Source organism: Melanotaenia boesemani, chromosome 8 (genome assembly GCF_017639745.1).
Source record: "Melanotaenia boesemani isolate fMelBoe1 chromosome 8, fMelBoe1.pri, whole genome shotgun sequence".
NCBI classification, from domain to species: domain Eukaryota; kingdom Metazoa; phylum Chordata; class Actinopteri; order Atheriniformes; family Melanotaeniidae; genus Melanotaenia; species Melanotaenia boesemani.
In genome coordinates, this window is record NC_055689.1 from 546,050 (window position 1) to 565,000 (window position 18,951).

General features: G+C 45.1%; 1 protein-coding gene across 6 annotated transcripts in view; it reads right to left on the bottom strand.

Annotated features, from left to right (window-relative positions):
- Positions 1 to 475: 475 nt before the first annotated feature.
- The window catches only part of mast3a (microtubule associated serine/threonine kinase 3a), a 67,903-nt gene continuing 49,427 nt past the window's right edge, over positions 476 to 18,951 (bottom strand). For 3 of the 6 annotated variants that reach the window (XM_041991673.1, XM_041991669.1, XM_041991668.1), the window contains 13 exons: positions 18,788 to 18,920; positions 18,547 to 18,715; positions 17,213 to 17,314; positions 16,778 to 16,903; positions 16,451 to 16,563; positions 14,892 to 15,073; positions 12,780 to 12,901; positions 12,503 to 12,691; positions 12,050 to 12,273; positions 7,348 to 7,470; positions 7,118 to 7,254; positions 2,883 to 3,064; positions 476 to 2,794 (listed from right to left, as the gene is read on the bottom strand). In XM_041991673.1, coding sequence (XP_041847607.1) covers positions 1,965 to 2,794; positions 2,883 to 3,064; positions 7,118 to 7,254; positions 7,348 to 7,470; positions 12,050 to 12,273; positions 12,503 to 12,691; positions 12,780 to 12,901; positions 14,892 to 15,073; positions 16,451 to 16,563; positions 16,778 to 16,903; positions 17,213 to 17,314; positions 18,547 to 18,715; positions 18,788 to 18,920 — 2,632 coding nt within the window. In that variant the 3' untranslated portion in view covers positions 476 to 1,964. Of the gene's footprint in view, positions 2,795 to 2,882; positions 3,065 to 7,117; positions 7,255 to 7,347; positions 7,471 to 12,049; positions 12,274 to 12,502; positions 12,692 to 12,779; positions 12,902 to 14,891; positions 15,076 to 16,450; positions 16,564 to 16,777; positions 16,904 to 17,212; positions 17,315 to 18,546; positions 18,716 to 18,787; positions 18,921 to 18,951 lie in introns of all 6 variants that reach the window. The other 3 variants (XM_041991671.1, XM_041991672.1, XM_041991670.1) reach the window with 3 other exon arrangements.

Here is an 18,951-nt window from a genome sequence, read left to right on the forward strand (position 1 = left end):
ACCCTGCTGGACAAAGTCAGGGAAATCTATTGATTAGCCACCCCATTAAACATTTCCTGGATACGCCCCTGACTGAACATCAAGTTGTTGTAAACGCAGACAGGTAATGTCATTTTGATCTCACTCTCACCCAAATTTAGAGATGAACTTAAAACCAGAACGTAGAACGCTGCATGAGGAAAAGACGACAGACACCGCATTTCAGGGTCTGGACTGTTTTTAGTCCTTTGCAATTTATTTATTTCAAGCACTTTTAAGATTAAGGGTTAACTGACAGGTGTCACACCAGCCTGCATCAGAACCTACTGGATGGGAGTTTCAGAGGCCAGCTGGTCATTCACAGCCCGAGTCGAGTGGGTAGCAACATGTTCTCTCACACACACACACACACACACACACACACACACAGAGAGAAACATGGAGGATGGCAGTAATGCAGCACATCGATGACGTCAGCAGCTCCTCCTGATTTTTCACTGAAAATTCTTCCAAGACGTCCACATTTTAATGTCCAACATGCAGAAGCAACGAAATACATCAGCAGTTTGTGGAGAAGGTGAAATAAAGACATCAAAATGTAGACGGCATCAGAAATGAACGGATAAGCCAGTAACGCGGAGCTCGGATAGGGACGCAAGTTTCACCTGCAAGATTCATTTGACCAGCCAGAACATGTTTCTAATGTCCTGACACATTTTCAGATTAATCCAAACGTGTAGATTTTATTTTTACCTGTACTTGTTTCAGATATGGAGATGCAAGGCAAAAACTTATGTCATACGAACGCACATTTTCTCCCCAATACAGAGTAAAAAACCTGTAATCTGAATCTCACTTCAGTTATTCACACAATTTCCAACAACCTTCATTAATCCCTCAATTTAATCTCCCTTAACTCTAAATATCAAACATTTTATGTCATCAGACAAATATGAATGGAAGTGAAAAATGCTTCACTGATTACGAATGTGGGAAAAAAAAGTCTCATTTCTCCCTCTAAAGCTCAAATTAAAGTCTGATTGTCTGAAAGCCGGCTGCAACACGAGGTGAAGACCAGGCCACTGAAGAGTACATCTAATGGTCCATACAGCACAGCTTCCATATGAAAATATACACAACTTCAGCTTTTTTTACTCCTTCTTCGTCCACTCAGGTTTCTGGGTTGAATTCTGACACCAATCTTTTTTCCATAATAATAATAATATCTGCACTAAAATGTAAACATTCACAGAAACCACGGCACACACACGACAGCCATGTTTGCTTGTTGCATCTGCTGAACAACGTTGTTAAACATTTACTACGAGGGTGTGGAAGGAGCTGGACAGGGCTCAAACAAGACGGGCTTCTGGGTTAAACACCTTTTTACCCGACAGGTGGTGCATGGAGGGCGAGTCCATGCATGCACGACTCTGTTATGTACAAACACCTGTATTTTGCTGTGGCTGTGGCTGCACTCTGTATATTTTGTCATTTTAAAGATATATATACACACCCAGTATGAGGAGTAACGGGTCCAAACCATCTGTATGACAGATTTCTCCAGAACAGGCAGCTCAGAACATGTGAGAACATAAAAACAAGCTCTTTCCAAAGAGAACACACACTTGTACACACTGCAGTATTAAACAGGGGAAAAAAAGGCGTTACAATGAAAACTGGGACTGAATCTCATTCACTCTTCTCTCCCATCTGAAGCACCACAGGTAAAGTAAGGAAAAACAAGTCAAATATGTTTTTTTTTAAATTAAAATCTAACAGTTCCAGGTGGCACAGTGACTGGGGAACCCGGACCAGGAGAGAAGGTCTGGAGTAAACGTGCTCATTGTTCTGGTACCAGAATTGCTCACAACGTCCACTTTCGTTTGTTCCGATGTCTTCCAGCAGGTCTGTGATGATTTTGGGTTTGGTCACAGTTTTCTCTTCAAAGCGTGAGAGCAGCTGCAGGTTGTAAAGAGAAAATCTTATAACCCTTGTTTATCTTTAGACTTTGCTTTCTGCTGTGTGGTGGATCCTCTTCCTCCCAGTTTCACACTGGATTCTGACTGGGTGGGGTTGATCCAGGATGCCTGACACACCTTTGGCTTCAGGCTCAGTGTGGCTTCTTTCTCCTCCAAGACATCCACGGTCACCTCCTGCACGGCCTCCTGTTTCTTGAAGGAGTCCCTGCGCTCTGACAGAGCCAGCTTTCTCATCACCACCACCTCCTTTGCGTGGTGGTTTCCTCCCTGGTGGGGTGGCGAGGTGGTGGAGCAGTGGAGGTCATCTTGCTGGTCCTTCTGCCCTCCGATGAACAGGCCCTGGCGACCGTGCTCACCAACACAGACAAACCCCATGGAGGTGTCCCCTTCCTCGTCTTCCAGCCCTTCCCCCTCAGACAGAGGCATCTCCATGGTGTGGCGGCGGGTGCTGTAAGCCTTCCTGTCGCCATGGTAACCTCCTGTACCTGTTTTGTCTCCTGTCAGCTTCTCAGCTGACTGAACCCGCTTGAGAAGCGGCGAACGTGGCGGTTCTACGCTGCGAGGACGCACCGAGTGACGGGTGATGGTGGGAGGGGACAACGTTTTGCCATGGAAACCCTGCAGGGACTTGGGGTGACCTGGGAGGCAGGACAGAGAACACTGGGGAGAGAGAGGCTGAGGTGGTGGGATGCAGGCCAGAGGTGATGGAGGGATGCTGCTGGTGGACTTGCAACGTCCAGCTTTGGTGTAGCGACCGAGGACGTGAAGTGAGCTGGGACGAGCTTGTGGCACAGGGGAGTTTGGGGAGCTAGAGCAAGGAGACGAGCTGGAATCTGACAGAAAATAAGGAAGATGAATTAGATTAAATCAGATTCCTCAAAAGTAAACCATCAAATCAAATCACACAAAGCCGTTCCAAACCTCCAGAGTGGTCAGGAGCAGGGGAGCGACACGGTGTGGAAGGCCCAGGAGACAGACTCTGTGTAGGGGAACCAGAGAGACTGTCGCTCGATGACTGGTGAAGTCCCGAAGAGAAGCTGCGACTGCTCTGCATGGGTGGAGGCGGCGTATGCTTCGATATCTTCTTCAAGAAGCGCCGCCTGCTGCAAAACAGAGGGCCGTTTAAAAAGTTGATGTTTAAGCTAATGTGGGCTCTTAATCCCAGTATAAACCAGTCTGTAGCTGCTTTTAATCCCAGTATAAACCAGTCTGTAACAGCTTTTAATCCCAGTATAAACCAGTCTGTAACAGCTTTTAATCCCAGTATAAACCAGTCTGTAGCTGCTTTTAATCCCAGTATAAACCAGTCTGTAACAGCTTTTAATCCCAGTATAAACCAGTCTGTAACAGCTTTTAATCCCAGTATAAACCAGTCTGTAACAGCTTTTAATCCCAGTATAAACCAGTCTGTAGCTGCTTTTAATCCCAGTATAAACCAGTCTGTAGCAGCTTTTAATCCCAGTATAAACCAGTCTGTAGCTGCTTTTAATCCCAGTATAAACCAGTCTGTAGCAGCTTTTAATCCCAGTATAAACCAGTCTGTAGTAGCTTTTAATCCCAGTATAAACCAGTCTGTAGTAGCTTTTAATCCCAGTATAAACCAGTCTGTAGTAGCTTTTAATCCCAGTATAAACCAGTCTGTAACAGCTTTTAATCCCAGTATAAACCAGTCTGTAGCAGCTTTTAATCCCAGTATAAACCAGTCTGTAACAGCTTTTAATCCCAGTATAAACCAGTCTGTAGCAGCTTTTAATCCCAGTATAAACCAGTCTGTAGCAGCTTTTAATCCCAGTATAAACCAGTCTGTAGCAGCTTTTAAACCCTGTATAAACCAGTCTGTAGCAGCTTTTAATCCCAGTATAAACCAGTGTGTAGCAGCTTTTAATCCCAGTATAAACCAGTCTGTAACAGCTTTTAATCCCAGTATAAACCAGTGTGTAGCAGCTTTTAATCCCAGTATAAACCAGTCTGTAACAGCTTTTAATCCCAGTATAAACCAGTCTGTAACAGCTTTTAATCCCAGTATAAACCAGTCTGTAACAGCTTTTAATCCCAGTATAAACCAGTCTGTAACAGCTTTTAATCCCAGTATAAACCAGTCTGTAGCAGCTTTTAATCCCAGTATAAACCAGTGTGTAGCAGCTTTTAATCCCAGTATAAACCAGTGTGTAGCAGCTTTTAATCCCAGTATAAACCAGTCTGTAGTAGCTTTTAATCCCAGTATAAACCAGTCTGTAGTAGCGTTTAATCCCAGTATAAACCAGTCTGTAGCAGCTTTTAATCCCAGTATAAACCAGTCTGTAGCAGCTTTTAATCCCAGTATAAACCAGTCTGTAACAGCTTTTAATCCCAGTATAAACCAGTCTGTAGCAGCTTTTAATCCCAGTATACACAAGTCTGTAACAGCTTTTAATCCCAGTATAAACCAGTCTGTAGCAGCTTTTAATCCCAGTATAAACCAGTCTGTAGCAGCTTTTAATCCCAGTATAAACCAGTCTGTAACAGCTTTTAATCCCAGTATAAACCAGTCTGTAACAGCTTTTAATCCCAGTATAAACCAGTCTGTAACAGCTTTTAATCCCAGTATAAACCAGTCTGTAACAGCTTTTAATCCCAGTATAAACCAGTCTGTAGCAGCTTTTAATCCCAGTATAAACCAGTCTGTATCAGCTTTTAATCCCAGTATAAACCAGTCTGTAGTAGCTTTAATCCCAGTATAAACCAGTCTGTAACAGCTTTTAATCCCAGTATAAACCAGTCTGTAACAGCTTTTAATCCCAGTATAAACCAGTCTGTAGCAGCTTTTAATCCCAGTATAAACCAGTCTGTAGCAGCTTTTAATCCCAGTATAAACCAGTCTGTAGCAGCTTTTAATCCCAGTATAAACCAGGGTGTAGCAGCTTTTAATCCCAGTATAAACCAGTCTGTAACAGCTTTTAATTCCAGTATAAACCAGGGTGTAGCAGCTTTTAATCCCAGTATAAACCAGTCTGTAACAGCTTTTAATCCCAGTATAAACCAGTCTGTAGCAGCTTTTAATCCCAGTATAAACCAGTCTGTAGCAGCTTTTAATCCCAGTATAAACCAGTCTGTAGCAGCTTTTAATCCCAGTATAAACCAGTCTGTAGCAGCTTTTATTCCCAGTATAAACCAGTGTGTAACAGCTTTTAATCCCAGTATAAACCAGTCTGTAACAGCTTTTAATCCCAGTATAAACCAGGGTGTAGCAGCTTTTAATCCCAGTATAAACCAGTCTGTAACAGCTTTTAATCCCAGTATAAACCAGTGTGTAGCAGCTTTTAATCCCAGTATAAACCAGTCTGTAACAGCTTTTAATCCCAGTATAAACCAGTCTGTAACAGCTTTTAATCCCAGTATAAACCAGTCTGTAGCAGCTTTTAATCCCAGTATAAACCAGGGTGTAGCAGCTTTTAATCCCAGTATAAACCAGGGTGTAGCAGCTTTTAATCCCAGTATAAACCAGTCTGTAGCAGCTTTTAATCCCAGTATAAACCAGTGTGTAGCAGCTTTTAATCCCAGTATAAACCAGTGTGTAGCAGCTTTTAATCCCAGTATAAACCAGGGTGTAGCAGCTTTTAATCCCAGTATAAACCAGTCTGTAGCAGCTTTTAATCCCAGTATAAACCAGTCTGTAACAGCTTTTAATCCCAGTATAAACCAGTGTGTAGCAGCTTTTAATCCCAGTATAAACCAGTGTGTAGCAGCTTTTAATCCCAGTATAAACCAGTGTGTAGCTGCTTTTAATCCCAGTATAAACCAGTCTGTAACAGCTTTTAATCCCAGTATAAACCAGTGTGTAGCAGCTTTTAATCCCAGTATAAACCAGTGTGTAGCTGCTTTTAATCCCAGTATAAACCAGTCTGTAGCAGCTTTTAATCCCAGTATAAACCAGTGTGTAGCAGCTTTTAATCCCAGTATAAACCAGTGTGTAGCAGCTTTTAATCCCAGTATAAACCAGGGTGTAGCAGCTTTTAATCCCAGTATAAACCAGTCTGTAGCAGCTTTTAATCCCAGTATAAACCAGTCTGTAACAGCTTTTAATCCCAGTATAAACCAGTGTGTAGCAGCTTTTAATCCCAGTATAAACCAGTGTGTAGCAGCTTTTAATCCCAGTATAAACCAGTGTGTAGCTGCTTTTAATCCCAGTATAAACCAGTCTGTAACAGCTTTTAATCCCAGTATAAACCAGTGTGTAGCAGCTTTTAATCCCAGTATAAACCAGTGTGTAGCTGCTTTTAATCCCAGTATAAACCAGTGTGTAGCAGCTTTTAATCCCAGTATAAACCAGTGTGTAGCTGCTTTTAATCCCAGTATAAACCAGTCTGTAACAGCTTTTAATCCCAGTATAAACCAGTGTGTAGCAGCTTTTAATCCCAGTATAAACCAGTGTGTAGCTGCTTTTAATCCCAGTATAAACCAGTATGTAGCAGCTGTCAGACTGGGAGGTAAAATGATGTAAAATGAATGTATGAATAGATGTAGCAGCATAAAGGTCGGCCAGAAGAAGAAAGCAGAATTTATTACTAACAGAACTTTGTAGAAATAACACACAGACCAACAGTGACCAAACCTTTTCTCATCTCATCGTTCTCTCAAGTTTTGGCTTTCTGGAGAAAAAATATTGTTATTGAAAAAAACGGGATAGAAATGCCTGGAAAACTACCGTAGATCACCTAAATGGTAGCTATCCATCAGTTTACCCCACAGAGACACACACTACCGCTCCTGGTGATGGAGTAGACAGGCCTGTCTGATAGAGGTTGATGATTTAATACCTGTTACTAACCAATCAGAAGCTGGTGGGACAATGTTTGGTCGAGAGCTCCAGTTGCAGTCTAGACAGACGTTAAACCACATAGAGCTTTTAAACGCAGAATAAATGTCACGTTTTGTAGGTGAGATGGAGGAAGTTAATTAAGCCTGGAGAAGCCTTCCGAATGGACAAGGGACAAACTGGACATGTCCATGACAAACAAAAGTTTAACTAAACTAGGAGGGAGGTCAGGGCGGAATTAATCAAAAGGTGAGAGGTGTGTTTCTTCTACAGTTTCAGAAAACTCAAATGTCAACATGTCCCGCAGGTCGACGTGTCCCGCAGGTCATATCATCCCGCTGGTCATTTTGTCATTGCGTACCTGTCTTGTCCGTCTTTCCTCTTGCTCTTTTTGCTACGCCGAGCCATCTTGGCTTTATAACTGGCCTTTCTGGCAGGGCCCACCTTGATGGAGGTGTTCTCCAGTGCAGTAGTTTGAAGAGTCACTTTGTTGCCGCTCTGTTAACAAGAGGAGGAACAGGGTTTGGACTGTTGACATATCTGAAGCAAGATGGAAAAGTCTTATTAAAAAGAAATGATAAGTTTTCATACCTTCAGCAGGAGTTCCACCACCTCAGTGTGCACCAGTCCCTGGACCGACTCCCCATTCACATGTGTGATGAGGTCACCTGCCCTCAGCCCTGCCTCGTGTGCTGGACTGCCATCCTCAACACACTGAATGGCAGACACCAAATATTCACTACATTAACAGTAGAGCAACCATCAAATGAACCTGAAAAGGTTCGTTTAAAAACATGACTGCACCAAATGTTTTTGGTTTGCTTAGGCTGCAAAACAAAAGTCACACACAAGCACGGTTTATCAACTGGACCAGATGCTAAACTGGTTATAATATACAGAGCTGGCCCAACATGATGGAGAGACCGATATGTGGACAAAAAAACACTGTGAAGGCTTCTATGTCATTTCTACAGTTGAATTTTTATGCATCTTAATTAGAATAAACACTCCCCGTCCTCTTCATCAGCTACTTCCTGTTGTCCACCTGTTATCTAACCAGCCAATCACATGGCAGCATGTAGTCGCATAAACTTGGTGAAGACAACTTGCTGAAGTTCAAACTGAGCATCAGAATGAGGAAAAACGGGGGTTTGTGAGACTTTGTACGTGGTAAGATTGTTGGTAGAAAGGAAACAGGAAGTCAGATAAGCACTGGGTCCTCCCAACGTCTGCAGAACAGCATCTCTGAACATACGACACATGCAGCCTTGAAGCAGAAGGGCTACAGCAGCAGAAGACCACACCGCGTGGCAGCTAAGAACAGTAAACTGACATGGGGGTTATTGTTTCCGCTCATGCTGGACCCCTTAAGGCCCATTTATGCTCAATGCAGAAGGACGGACACTTTCGTGGGTAATTTGGTCTGTTTTCAGGGGCCTTGCAGATCCATTGCTTAACACAGCAAATAGAGCGAAACCACTGGAAACCACAGGGCTAGTGTTGAGCAGAATAGCTGACATGTGACCAGGGAAGAAGAAAAGGAACAGGAGGAAGAAGAAGAAGAGGACAACAGCTGTAGAGAGGAGGGCAGCTTCATGGCGACGCATTACCGCCACCGACCGCCATCTGAAACTGATGTCAGAACGTGGGAGTGGTCTCCCAACTCAGACCACTAGTGGATGAACTGACTTCATAACCATGGCAACATAAAAGATGCATGGATGAATGAAGGTCGGCGATGTATGACAATTAGGGATGGGCATTCGATTAAATTGTCGTAATTGATCATCGTGAGAATTAACGATTGATTATCGATTAATCATTAATATTTGCATTAAAATTCAGTATTTATGGGGTATATTAAAATGCAGTGAAAATTGAAGAAAAAAAAAAATTGTGTTCCACATTGAGATCTTGATTACAAGATGAACAACTCTTGTGGCAGGTAAACGGGATTCATTTAATATTTACACTTGAAAATATGCGTTTTTAAGCAGCAGAGCCGACAGCCAGCAGCCGGTTCTCATAAACACAATTGACCCTCTTTTTGGCCAAAATAATAAAAAACAATCATGTTAAACAACAACTTAACCAAAAAACAGAGTTTGGTCTGACAGGTTTAGCCAAATGTAACAAAACAAAAGGCACAGAGGTGAGAAAGAGGGTGAGAGCGAGCTCAGCGTACCCAACAATGAAATAGGCTCATTACCAAAGTTTAATAGAAAAATAACCAGTAACTCACATATAACTTCAGCACCAGTCTACTGGTTTTTGTTGAGAAAGACGAGCATGTTAACATACTCTGGGGTCAGACGCCAACGCAACCTGGTGACCGTCCGTCCAGCCGCTCTGAGGGGACTGACGTCGCTGTGAGACACAGGGACCTCCGTGCTAACCTGGCAAGCCTGGGGAGCCTTATTTCATTCAGTTTCCACCAGTCTGTAGGGGTGCAATCCAGGGCTGGGGGAGCCAGAGACCTGGGATTGGCAGGCCGTGGCTCCCCTCGTCTGTCAGACAACCCAGGGTCCTTGTGTCCACCAGGCTCTGGGACAGCTGCCCCACCGATCTCCACTTCCTTTCCCAGTTCAACCAGTTTCACATTAGCAGCCATTTTCTGTACTGGTGTAAGAAAGTTCAGGTGCTTGTGACGAGGGTCCAGCATTGAGGCGATCATGGGGCGGATAACACAAACTCATCAGACTGAACCTGTAAATGATGGCAGAAATCCATAAGAAAGATCTAAATAGGCAACACGATGCAGATAAGAGGCAAGTATGCGTGTAATCAGACCTCCAGCTGGCGTTTTATTGTGGAAATGATTTAAATTAACATGAAAAGTTTAACTTGCATTCATTGGCGTGATGAGGGAGGACCGTACTTCAGCTCTGAACTCGATGAGTCAGGGCTCGTCTTCTTCACAGCGGAGGAGGTGGATAATGATGAGACCGAAGGTGATGGGATAAGAGTTCGAGATGGAGACGTCTTTCTCAGCAGACATGACCGTGGTGGCACATTTAAGTGCTGACAGCACAGGCTGGGTCTCCTCCATCATCTGTACTCATCCTTCAACTCCACAATCCTGGCATCTTGAATTCTGGTCACAGATCGGTCCGACAGCAGCAACAGCCCACCGCTGCTCCACCAGCCGATCAAACATCTCACACACGGAGTTCCACCCAGTTTTGTACGACTGGATAAGCCGGGGCATCGGGGGGCCATTTGCTCCTGTTTCCTTGGTAGTGCATTGGTTGCTGCAGTGCTGTGAATGAAGTGGCTAACAAGTTTACGAGTTCATCCAGCCATCACTGATGTAGCGGCAGGTGATGGTGACGTAGCTCTCAGCTGTTAAAGCAGCAGTCGGTGGTTAGAGATCAGTTCTTCTAACAGCTCCTGCTTCTGTTCTTCGTAGTGCGTTTCTACCAGTCTGGTGATGGTACGTCGTGACGAAATGTGATTGCTGGTTCCAATAAGTTTATCAGTTGTTTAAAACCTCCGCCCTCAACAACACTTAAGGGTAGCACATCCATCTCAATGATCCTGCAGATCGTTGGGTCATTTTCTCTGCCCGATGTGCATCGCAGCTCCTCCGTGCTAACAGAGTTGATGCTAGGCTGAGACGTGAGCAGGAGGCACCGCCACTAACCAGGGTCGATGTGCGTCGGTCAAGTGGTACATCACTTGCGTCGTGGACGAGTTGTATTTAAACACAGCTTTGCAGAGTTGGATGTGAACAGTCATTTTTTAAATTAAAATGGTCCAACGCCGCACTTCACCGTGACCTCTTCATGATTAGACGACTTTTGAGATACACGGAAACTCGCAGGTAACTGAGTACCACACTGCCCTTGTGTGGTAAAGTGTTAAATTACTGCCACATAGCAAAATTCATTGCATTCCTACAAGACTCGCACCATGCAACAGGACTTTATTAGTTGTACTGATTCAAAAAAATGTCATTGACGAACATCTTATTGATCAATTAATCAATCATCGATTAATTATGCCTGTCCCTAATGACAATGTTTGAAACGTACAGAACTATTTACGTACGTCAAACTGTTAGAGTGTCAGAGTATTATGAAATCTGTTTAATTTTTTCCTAAATTCAGAGTTTTCTGGGTGTCTTGCCCTAGATTCTGTGCTTCATTACATAACCTCATGTTTTCCAGGTGAAACTGTCTAACCATGTGGTGGGTGTTTAAAAGTTCAACAGCAAAATAGCAAAAAGGTCCTGATGAAGAAGACGACCCGGTACTAGAAGAAGGACCCTATGAAGAGGACAACCCAGTACTAGAAGAAGAAGGACCCGATGAAGAGGGCGACCCGGTACTAGAAGAAGAAGGACCCGATGAAGAGGACGACCCGGTACTAGAAGAAGGACCCGATGAAGAGGACAACCCAGTACTAGAAGAAGAAGGACCCGATGAAGAGGGCGACCCGGTACTAGAAGAAGAAGGACCCGATGAAGAGGACGACCCGGTACTAGAAGAAGGACCCGATGAAGAGGACAACCCAGTACTAGAAGAAGACGGACCCGATGAAGAGGGCGACCCGGTACTAGAAGAAGAAGGACCCTATGAAGAGGACGACCCGGTACTAGAAGAAGAAGGACCCGATGAAGAGGACGACCCGGTACTAGAAGAAGAAGGACCCGATGAAGAGGACGACCCGGTACTAGAAGAAGAAGGACCCGATGAAGAGGGCGACCCGGTACTAGAAGAAGAAGGACCCGATGAAGAGGGCGACCCGGTACTAGAAGGTGGTCCTGATGAAGAGGGCGACCCGGTACTAGAAGAAGAAGGACCCGATGAAGAGGACAACCCAGTACTAGAAGAAGAAGGACCCGATGAAGAGGGCGACCCGGTACTAGAAGAAGAAGGACCCGATGAAGAGGACGACCCGGTACTAGAAGAAGAAGGACCCGATGAAGAGGACGACCCGGTACTAGAAGAAGAAGGACCCGATGAAGAGGGCGACCCGGTACTAGAAGAAGAAGGACCCGATGAAGAGGGCGACCCGGTACTAGAAGAAGAAGGACCCGATGAAGAGGGCGACCCGGTACTAGAAGAAGAAGGACCCGATGAAGAGGACAACCCAGTACTAGAAGAAGAAGGACCCGATGAAGAGGACGACCCAGTACTAGAAGAAGAAGGACCCGATGAAGAGGGCGACCCGGTACTAGAAGAAGAAGGACCCGATGAAGAGGACGACCCGGTACTAGAAGGCGGATGGTGGGTGTATTTTTGTAATAATAAACACAAGAATAAAAATTCACAGAGACATGGAAACGTACCCAAACCATGTGATGGACCGTGTAGACGTCGCTGTTTCCCATGTAGACCCTGATAGCTCGCAGTGTGAAGCCAAACCTCCTCCCGGAGCTGTGGATGACCACTGGAGGCCTGAGGCAGCTGATATTGATGGACAGATCCCGGCTCGGGGACGAGTCTCTGGAAGACGGGTTGGACGACAGAGACAAGGACGATTTGGGGCTTGATGGAGGACCAGCAGAGTCGTCTGGTTGAGGAGAAAGAGAACAATCAATAATTCAAATTGACTCCACACTCCTACTTTTAAACCCCCGAATCCTCAGAGTCAGACCAGCATCAGTACTGATGGGTCATTGTGTCATTTAGACGTCATCAGGCTGTCGTCATACATCTAAATGAATTTTTTAACAAACATGACAGTAACTGGAATACGTATTTACCGGACCCTCCCGTGTCAGCTGGTTTTATCTCTTTACCTGGGGTGATGATGAGCGAAAGTCCAGAAACCGAAGCAGACTTCGGGACTTTTCCTGTGGGGGATCTGGGTTTTTCTGGGGTCTCGAGCTGGTGTGCAATCCGTCGAGAAGCTCCTCTCCGGAAGGTCGGCCTCGTGCCCGTGCTATTGCTCCGGAGTCGGATGCGGCGCAGGTTGGAAACCACCTCGTCTGTGATTGGAGGACAGAGTGTGAGGGCTGAAGTTCCACTGACACTAAAAGAAGAAGGGACAGGAGCTCTTGGCTTGACGAGCTTTACCTTCCTCCTCAGCGGAGATGGCGAAGCGAGGCATGATGTCCAGGCTCTGGGTGCTGTTCATCACCAGCGGGCTGGCACTGCGCTCCGACTGCGAGGAACTGGAGGAAGCTCGTGGCCGAAGACTGTGGAGGGCAAACAGAATGCGCTGTCTACAATGAAACAGCAAACTGAAGTTGAATGAATTCATATTATAATCAGTGATGCAGGAGTCACGGCGTTAAAATAATGGCATTACTTTTTTCAGTAACAGGTAATCTAATTACTCTTTCCAAAGTTACAACGGCTTTAGCGTTACTGAGGATGAAACGTTACTGACAGCGCATTACTGTAAGATTAGATTAATTTTGTTGAGTGATAGGGCTCAAACTGGAGAATACTCTCAACATCCAAGTAGAAAAGTTGCGAGAAGTGGGTCCGCACCTTTTATCATGGAGTGTTCGCTCCATTTAAACCGGGCCATCAGCCGGGTGACCCGCTCAGATCCGACGGCTAGTTCGGTGAGAACGCTCCTTTTAACCACGGAACAAACCATCGGTTGATAATGTTGATGTTCGCCTTTAATTGTTCAGTAGAAAACTTCACATTACCATGATTCCTCAAACAACTCCTGCAGATTTTCTCTGGGAAGAGAAGTTCTGGTCCAGTCCAACTAATCGTCCTGTGTTAACTAAGAACTCCAATGGACACCGTTGTACTTTGCGGACTACAAGCTGATAGAAATATGTACAAAATTATGGTTTTATTGTCAACTTTTATTATTTTTATGATCAAGTTTGCCCTGAAAGATCCATGCCTCTTTTATTTTGGTAAAGCCTCTTTCCACCCACAAACGCTTTCCTCCTCACCGCTCGTCATCACTTCTCCCCAGGCCACCGTCCGGCTGACGGTAAAGGAGCGGACCCGCTTCTTCCCGGGTCACCGTCCGGCTGACGGTAAAGGAGAGGACCCACTTCTTCCCGGGTCACCCCCCGGCTGACGGTAAAGGAGCGGACCCGCTTCTTCCCGGGTCACCCCCCGGCTGACGGTAAAGGAGCGGACCCGCTTCTTCCCGGGTCACCCCCCGGCTGACGGTAAAGGAGCGGACCCGCTTCTTCCCGGGTCACTGCCCCGGCTGACGGTAAAGGAGCGGACCCGCTTCTTCCCGGGTCACTGCCCCGGCTGACGGTAAAGGAGCGGACCCGCTTCTTCCCGGGTCACCGCCCGGCTGACGGTAAAGGAGCGGACCCGCTTCTTCCCGGGTCACCGCCCGGCTGACGGTAAAGGAGCGGACCCGCTTCTTCCCGGGTCACCTGCCCCGGCTGACGGTAAAGGAGCGGACCCGCTTCTTCCCGGGTCACCTGCCCCGGCTGACGGTAAAGGAGCGGACCCGCTTCTTCCCGGGTCACCGCCCGGCTGACGGTAAAGGAGCGGACCCGCTTCTTCCCGGGTCACTGCCCCGGCTGACGGTAAAGGAGCGGACCCAGTGTGTGCAGCCACACACACAAACAACCAGTAGACGCAGCAACGGTGAGTCCAGAGAAAACAGAGGAAGAGTTTTGATCATTTTTCATTCAGAGATAAGAGACAAGAATGTTGTGAGAAATGTTCATCGTGACCAGAAACAAGGTTTTCTTCATGGTGGCTGGAAGCAGGTAGAATCAGGTGAAGCTCCTCCTGAGGAGGAGGCGGAGACGCGACCTGCAGCAGCCTGAGATCAGTGTCCATGATTTTTCTGTTAGTCATTTATTCCACCAGGTTTCCATTTCAATCATCAGTCAGATCTAATATTGGGTTTTATTGTGAATAAAGGAACATGCGGGTGGATTTGAAATCCTGTTAAAAGGAAATGTTTGAACATTTTTTAAAAAGTAATGGAGTAGTTATTTGTAATTATTACTTTTATAATGCTATACCTCTGTTACTATCACAGTTATTTTTGTAATGTAAAAGTATCGTGCCCAAGAATGATTATAATTAATATAATCATCCAGGAAAGAGGGATGAACCCAGTTTAGGCTTCTACTCTGACTTACACAGTTTAATATAAGGACAAAAACAGCTGAAAGGTTAATGATGAGGTTCAGTGAGGGCTGGTTTTGGTTCTCATAATGAGGACATCAGTCTAGCTCTCACCCCTCTCTATGTCCATCCGTCCTCTTGTCTCCACTGGCCAAGAGCTTGTGTCCATCACCAGGGGAAGGGAATCCTCTGCCCTCCCATCGCTCCCCCTTCTCCTCGCTGTGGCTTCGATCTGATGACGACAAGCTCTGATTGGATGGCGTGGAGGTCGACAGGTGCTCAGTGCTGCTGTACACCTGGACACCGGGAAAAAGGAAAAGGGTCATCATTTACTTCCTTCAAAGGTGAGACACTACCACATCAAATTTATAGCTAACAGCATGAAACTATCCAGGTTTATTCCTCACACCACCTTTACTTATTGTACTGCAAGTTGTCTGAAATTCTATCTTTAAATGAGGTATTATATTAGCAAAAATGTAGTACTTTGCATCCATTTCTGGGAAAAAGTCAGAATCCTGGATAAATCCAGCTTCCAAGTTCTTGGAGCGTTTTGTCTCTTACAGAAGGGATTTTTCTGTATCTCCATTTATCACTGTAGAAGTTAGAAGGAGGTGAATGAGTTAAAAAATCCTGGAAACATACAGGCAGGAGCAGAACTGGAATCTCTGGAGGTGCTGCTGAAGTGGAGATTTCTGACCCACAGTAGGAGAAAAACTCTTACTAAATGTTCTAAAACACGATTTACAGACATCAGATCCAATTAAAATGATAGAAACAACAGAACATCTATAAAACATGAAAGGTGCGAGACCCATAGATTTGTTTTCTCATACTGTCCCGTTTGTGCTTTTGGAAGGTTTGAGGTGAAGTGCAGGGATTCCCAAAACTTTTCCCCTTTTACAAGGGCTGCATCCCCAGTCCTAATTCACGGGACAGCAGAACCTTGTGCACAGCGTTGCCTCAAGCAACATCATGACCTGTTTCATCCTGAGGAAGGGAGGGAGGATGGACAGTGATCTCCTTCACAGAGACACTGAAGCAAACTGCTATGAAACCATGATTTCATGTATGTATGTGGTCCTGCTCAGTGCGGATCAGCTGATTTATGAGCTGCGAGACGCCGCTGTCATACTGATCAGCTGCTGCAGGGATGAACTGAAGGATATTCCAGAGCTTGTGTCGTCCTGTCGTCTCTGACAGAAGAAGGATACCATCGTCTCCACTGATATCATCTTAGACAAGTTTCTTTTGGCATTTTGACACAAAAAGCCAAACAAGAGTTCAACGGTGCATGTCACGTGGCCGACATGGACCAGTGACACTGTCCAAAATTGGGACGAGCCAATGAGATTTTTAGCTTAGCATAAAAACCTCCCTTTTACTAGCAAAATGTTAAGTTTGGATGAGATCACATGGTTCAGGAGAGACGATACCAAACATGACGAGGTGCCTTCAGGTGAGTTTTGGATACATATGCAGACAAATTTGTGAAGTAAATACCTAGAATGTGTATATTTTACTGAAAGAAGACGCACTGAGGTAGAAAAAAAAAACAAAACAAAATCTCAAAAGTAAGCAGGTGATGAAAAAAAGCGTGTTTTTGCCTGCAGTCGCTCACCTTAAACCCAGACTGCCAACGCTACACCTCACGCAGCAGCGGCAGGACGTACCTTGCTGAAGTGGTGGGTTACGGAGGAAAACTGTCGCAGGTCCAGAGATGAGTCGTCATCGTTGGTTTCATCATCTTCATCTGAACCCAGATGGCTGTAACGCTCTGATCGAGCTGCAGGACACATCCAGGAAAGGAAAAACTGGTGGAGCAGTTCTGCACAACATCCTGTTGTCATAGCAACACCTCCTGAGCATTTGAGTCTGTACTACTTTCTGTGAAAGGCCTTCTAGTGAGGATGTTGGATGATGATTCTTCAGTTTTCTCTGTTCCATTGTTAAAAAGACCTGGTATGACGTTAAATATGAAATATGACAGATCTACATACTGTCAAAGTAACTGGTGTCCTCTTCAGACTCCAACTGAGGAATAAACTCGGCTTTCTGCCTCAAGAGGCCGTTCCAGTCCAGGCCCACAAAAAACATGTGCATCTTCACCTCTGCAGCTCCACCTCCTGGAGAAGAAACGAGTCCAGTTTAGGTTCTGTTGGTTTATCTGCTCATTTCAGACCAAGTTTACAGTTACTCCTGTTTCACTAACCATCCTGCTTCCATTGGCTGTACCAGCAACATAAAACTGGATCTGTTTATGACTTCTATCACATACAAAGGTGTTAAACTTTGCAGCACATCTGTCCTGATGTTGCTTCTGACTGAGAAACCTGTTTTCTGAGCATGATCACCAACACGCAGCGCTACATTAGCTGGAGCTAACAAAGCTATTCTGATGAGGTCTTCATCTACTCATGAAGCAGCCATCATACCTGTTCCTAGACGCTCCAGAGGGTTCTGCCTCAGCAGTCTGGTGATCAGATCCTGAGAATCAGGAGGCAGAGCATCTTCTCCGTCCGGCCAGATGATCTCATCTGAACATAGAAGCACAGATCATTGATCCAATCCACTTTCAAGCAAATTGTGTCAGACAAAACTACATAAAAACAGTAAGTGATGACAAATACCAGGGAAAAAAGTTGCACTGGCTATCAATAACAAAAGCTCTATAAGATAATTATTATATTCTTAAAACTTATTTTATTCTAAATGTGAGAGCTGCTATATTCTCACCATAAAAGAGACAAAGCTGCACAAAACTCCCAATAATCATAAAAGCCTCCAGAGAGGCCTCAAGCCCCCGAACATCACCTGTTTAACCTGTCAGCCTCTGGCCAGCACTTCATGTCACTCAAAACCAAACACACAAACACACACACACTCGAAAATATGATTTCCACAGAGATATAAACACATAGAATCACACTAAGCAAACCGTCTGCTGTGCAGCATTGTTCATGTGGAATATCACTTTAAATGTCTTTATCTGTGCAAATCAACTTTTATATGAGCTCACCCTCCTCTTCATCATCTCCACCTGTTCTACTTCCTGTTTACACTAATATCCAACCAGCCAATCACACGGCAGCATGTGGTCATGTAGACGTGGTGAAGACGACCTGAGCGTCGGAATGAGGAAGAAAGAGGGTTTAAGAGACTTTGAACGGGGCATGGTTGTTGGGGTTTACTGGGATTTGCACCCACAACCATCTCCAGGGTTTCCAGAGATGGTCTGAAGAAGAGAAAATATCCAGAGCAGCAGTTGTCTGGACCAGGATGTCTGGTAGACGTCATACTGGCTGGAGATGATGGACAGGCAACAGACCTGATCAAGTGGATGAAAATTTTATTATATTTTTGACAACATATTAATAACATAAGTTTCTATTTTATTCTTTTCAAACTTTCTTCAGGTCAGCAACTCCTGCTGACGTAGATGTTTTCACAGGACGACAACAGAAGGACGGGATCCAACATGGCTGCCATTTCCAGCTTCATCCCTAGATGCATGTGATAGGTTCACCTTACTTTAAAGCAGGGATGTCTGACACACAGCCGGGAACCAGAACCGGTCTACTGGAGGGTCCGGTATGGCCCACAGGATGAATTTAGTAAACTTGTTCCATCTTTCTGACTTTATAGATTTGACTTCAGTTTATATGATGAGGTCAGTTCAGGTGTCAGGATTACTACACACATGTGGTAATGAATATGTATGTACATTTAAAATAACTGATCATCACACAATGAAAGACGGATTTCTCACCGTTAACGACTTGACCAAAGAGCTGCTCGGGTGTGTCTCCGAAGAAAGGCACACAACCCACTAAGAATTCATAAAGGATTATTCCCATGGCCCACCAGTCCACAGGTTTCCCATAACCCTGCCTCAAGATCACCTCGGGAGCGATGTACTCTGGAGTCCCGTACACCTGCTTACAGGGGGAAACTGCTGATGGGATTCATAGAGATGAGGTGAAACCAACACAAGCAGGGAAGATGCAAACCTGTTTGTCGATGAATTCTCTGGCGTCCTTTTCAATGTGTCCTTCATACAAGTTGGTCGTCATGTTCATCAGACCAATCTTAGACAGACCGAAGTCCGTCAGCTTAATGTGTCCCATGGAGGTGATCAACAAACTAAACAAGAAGGAAACAGACGCATTAAACA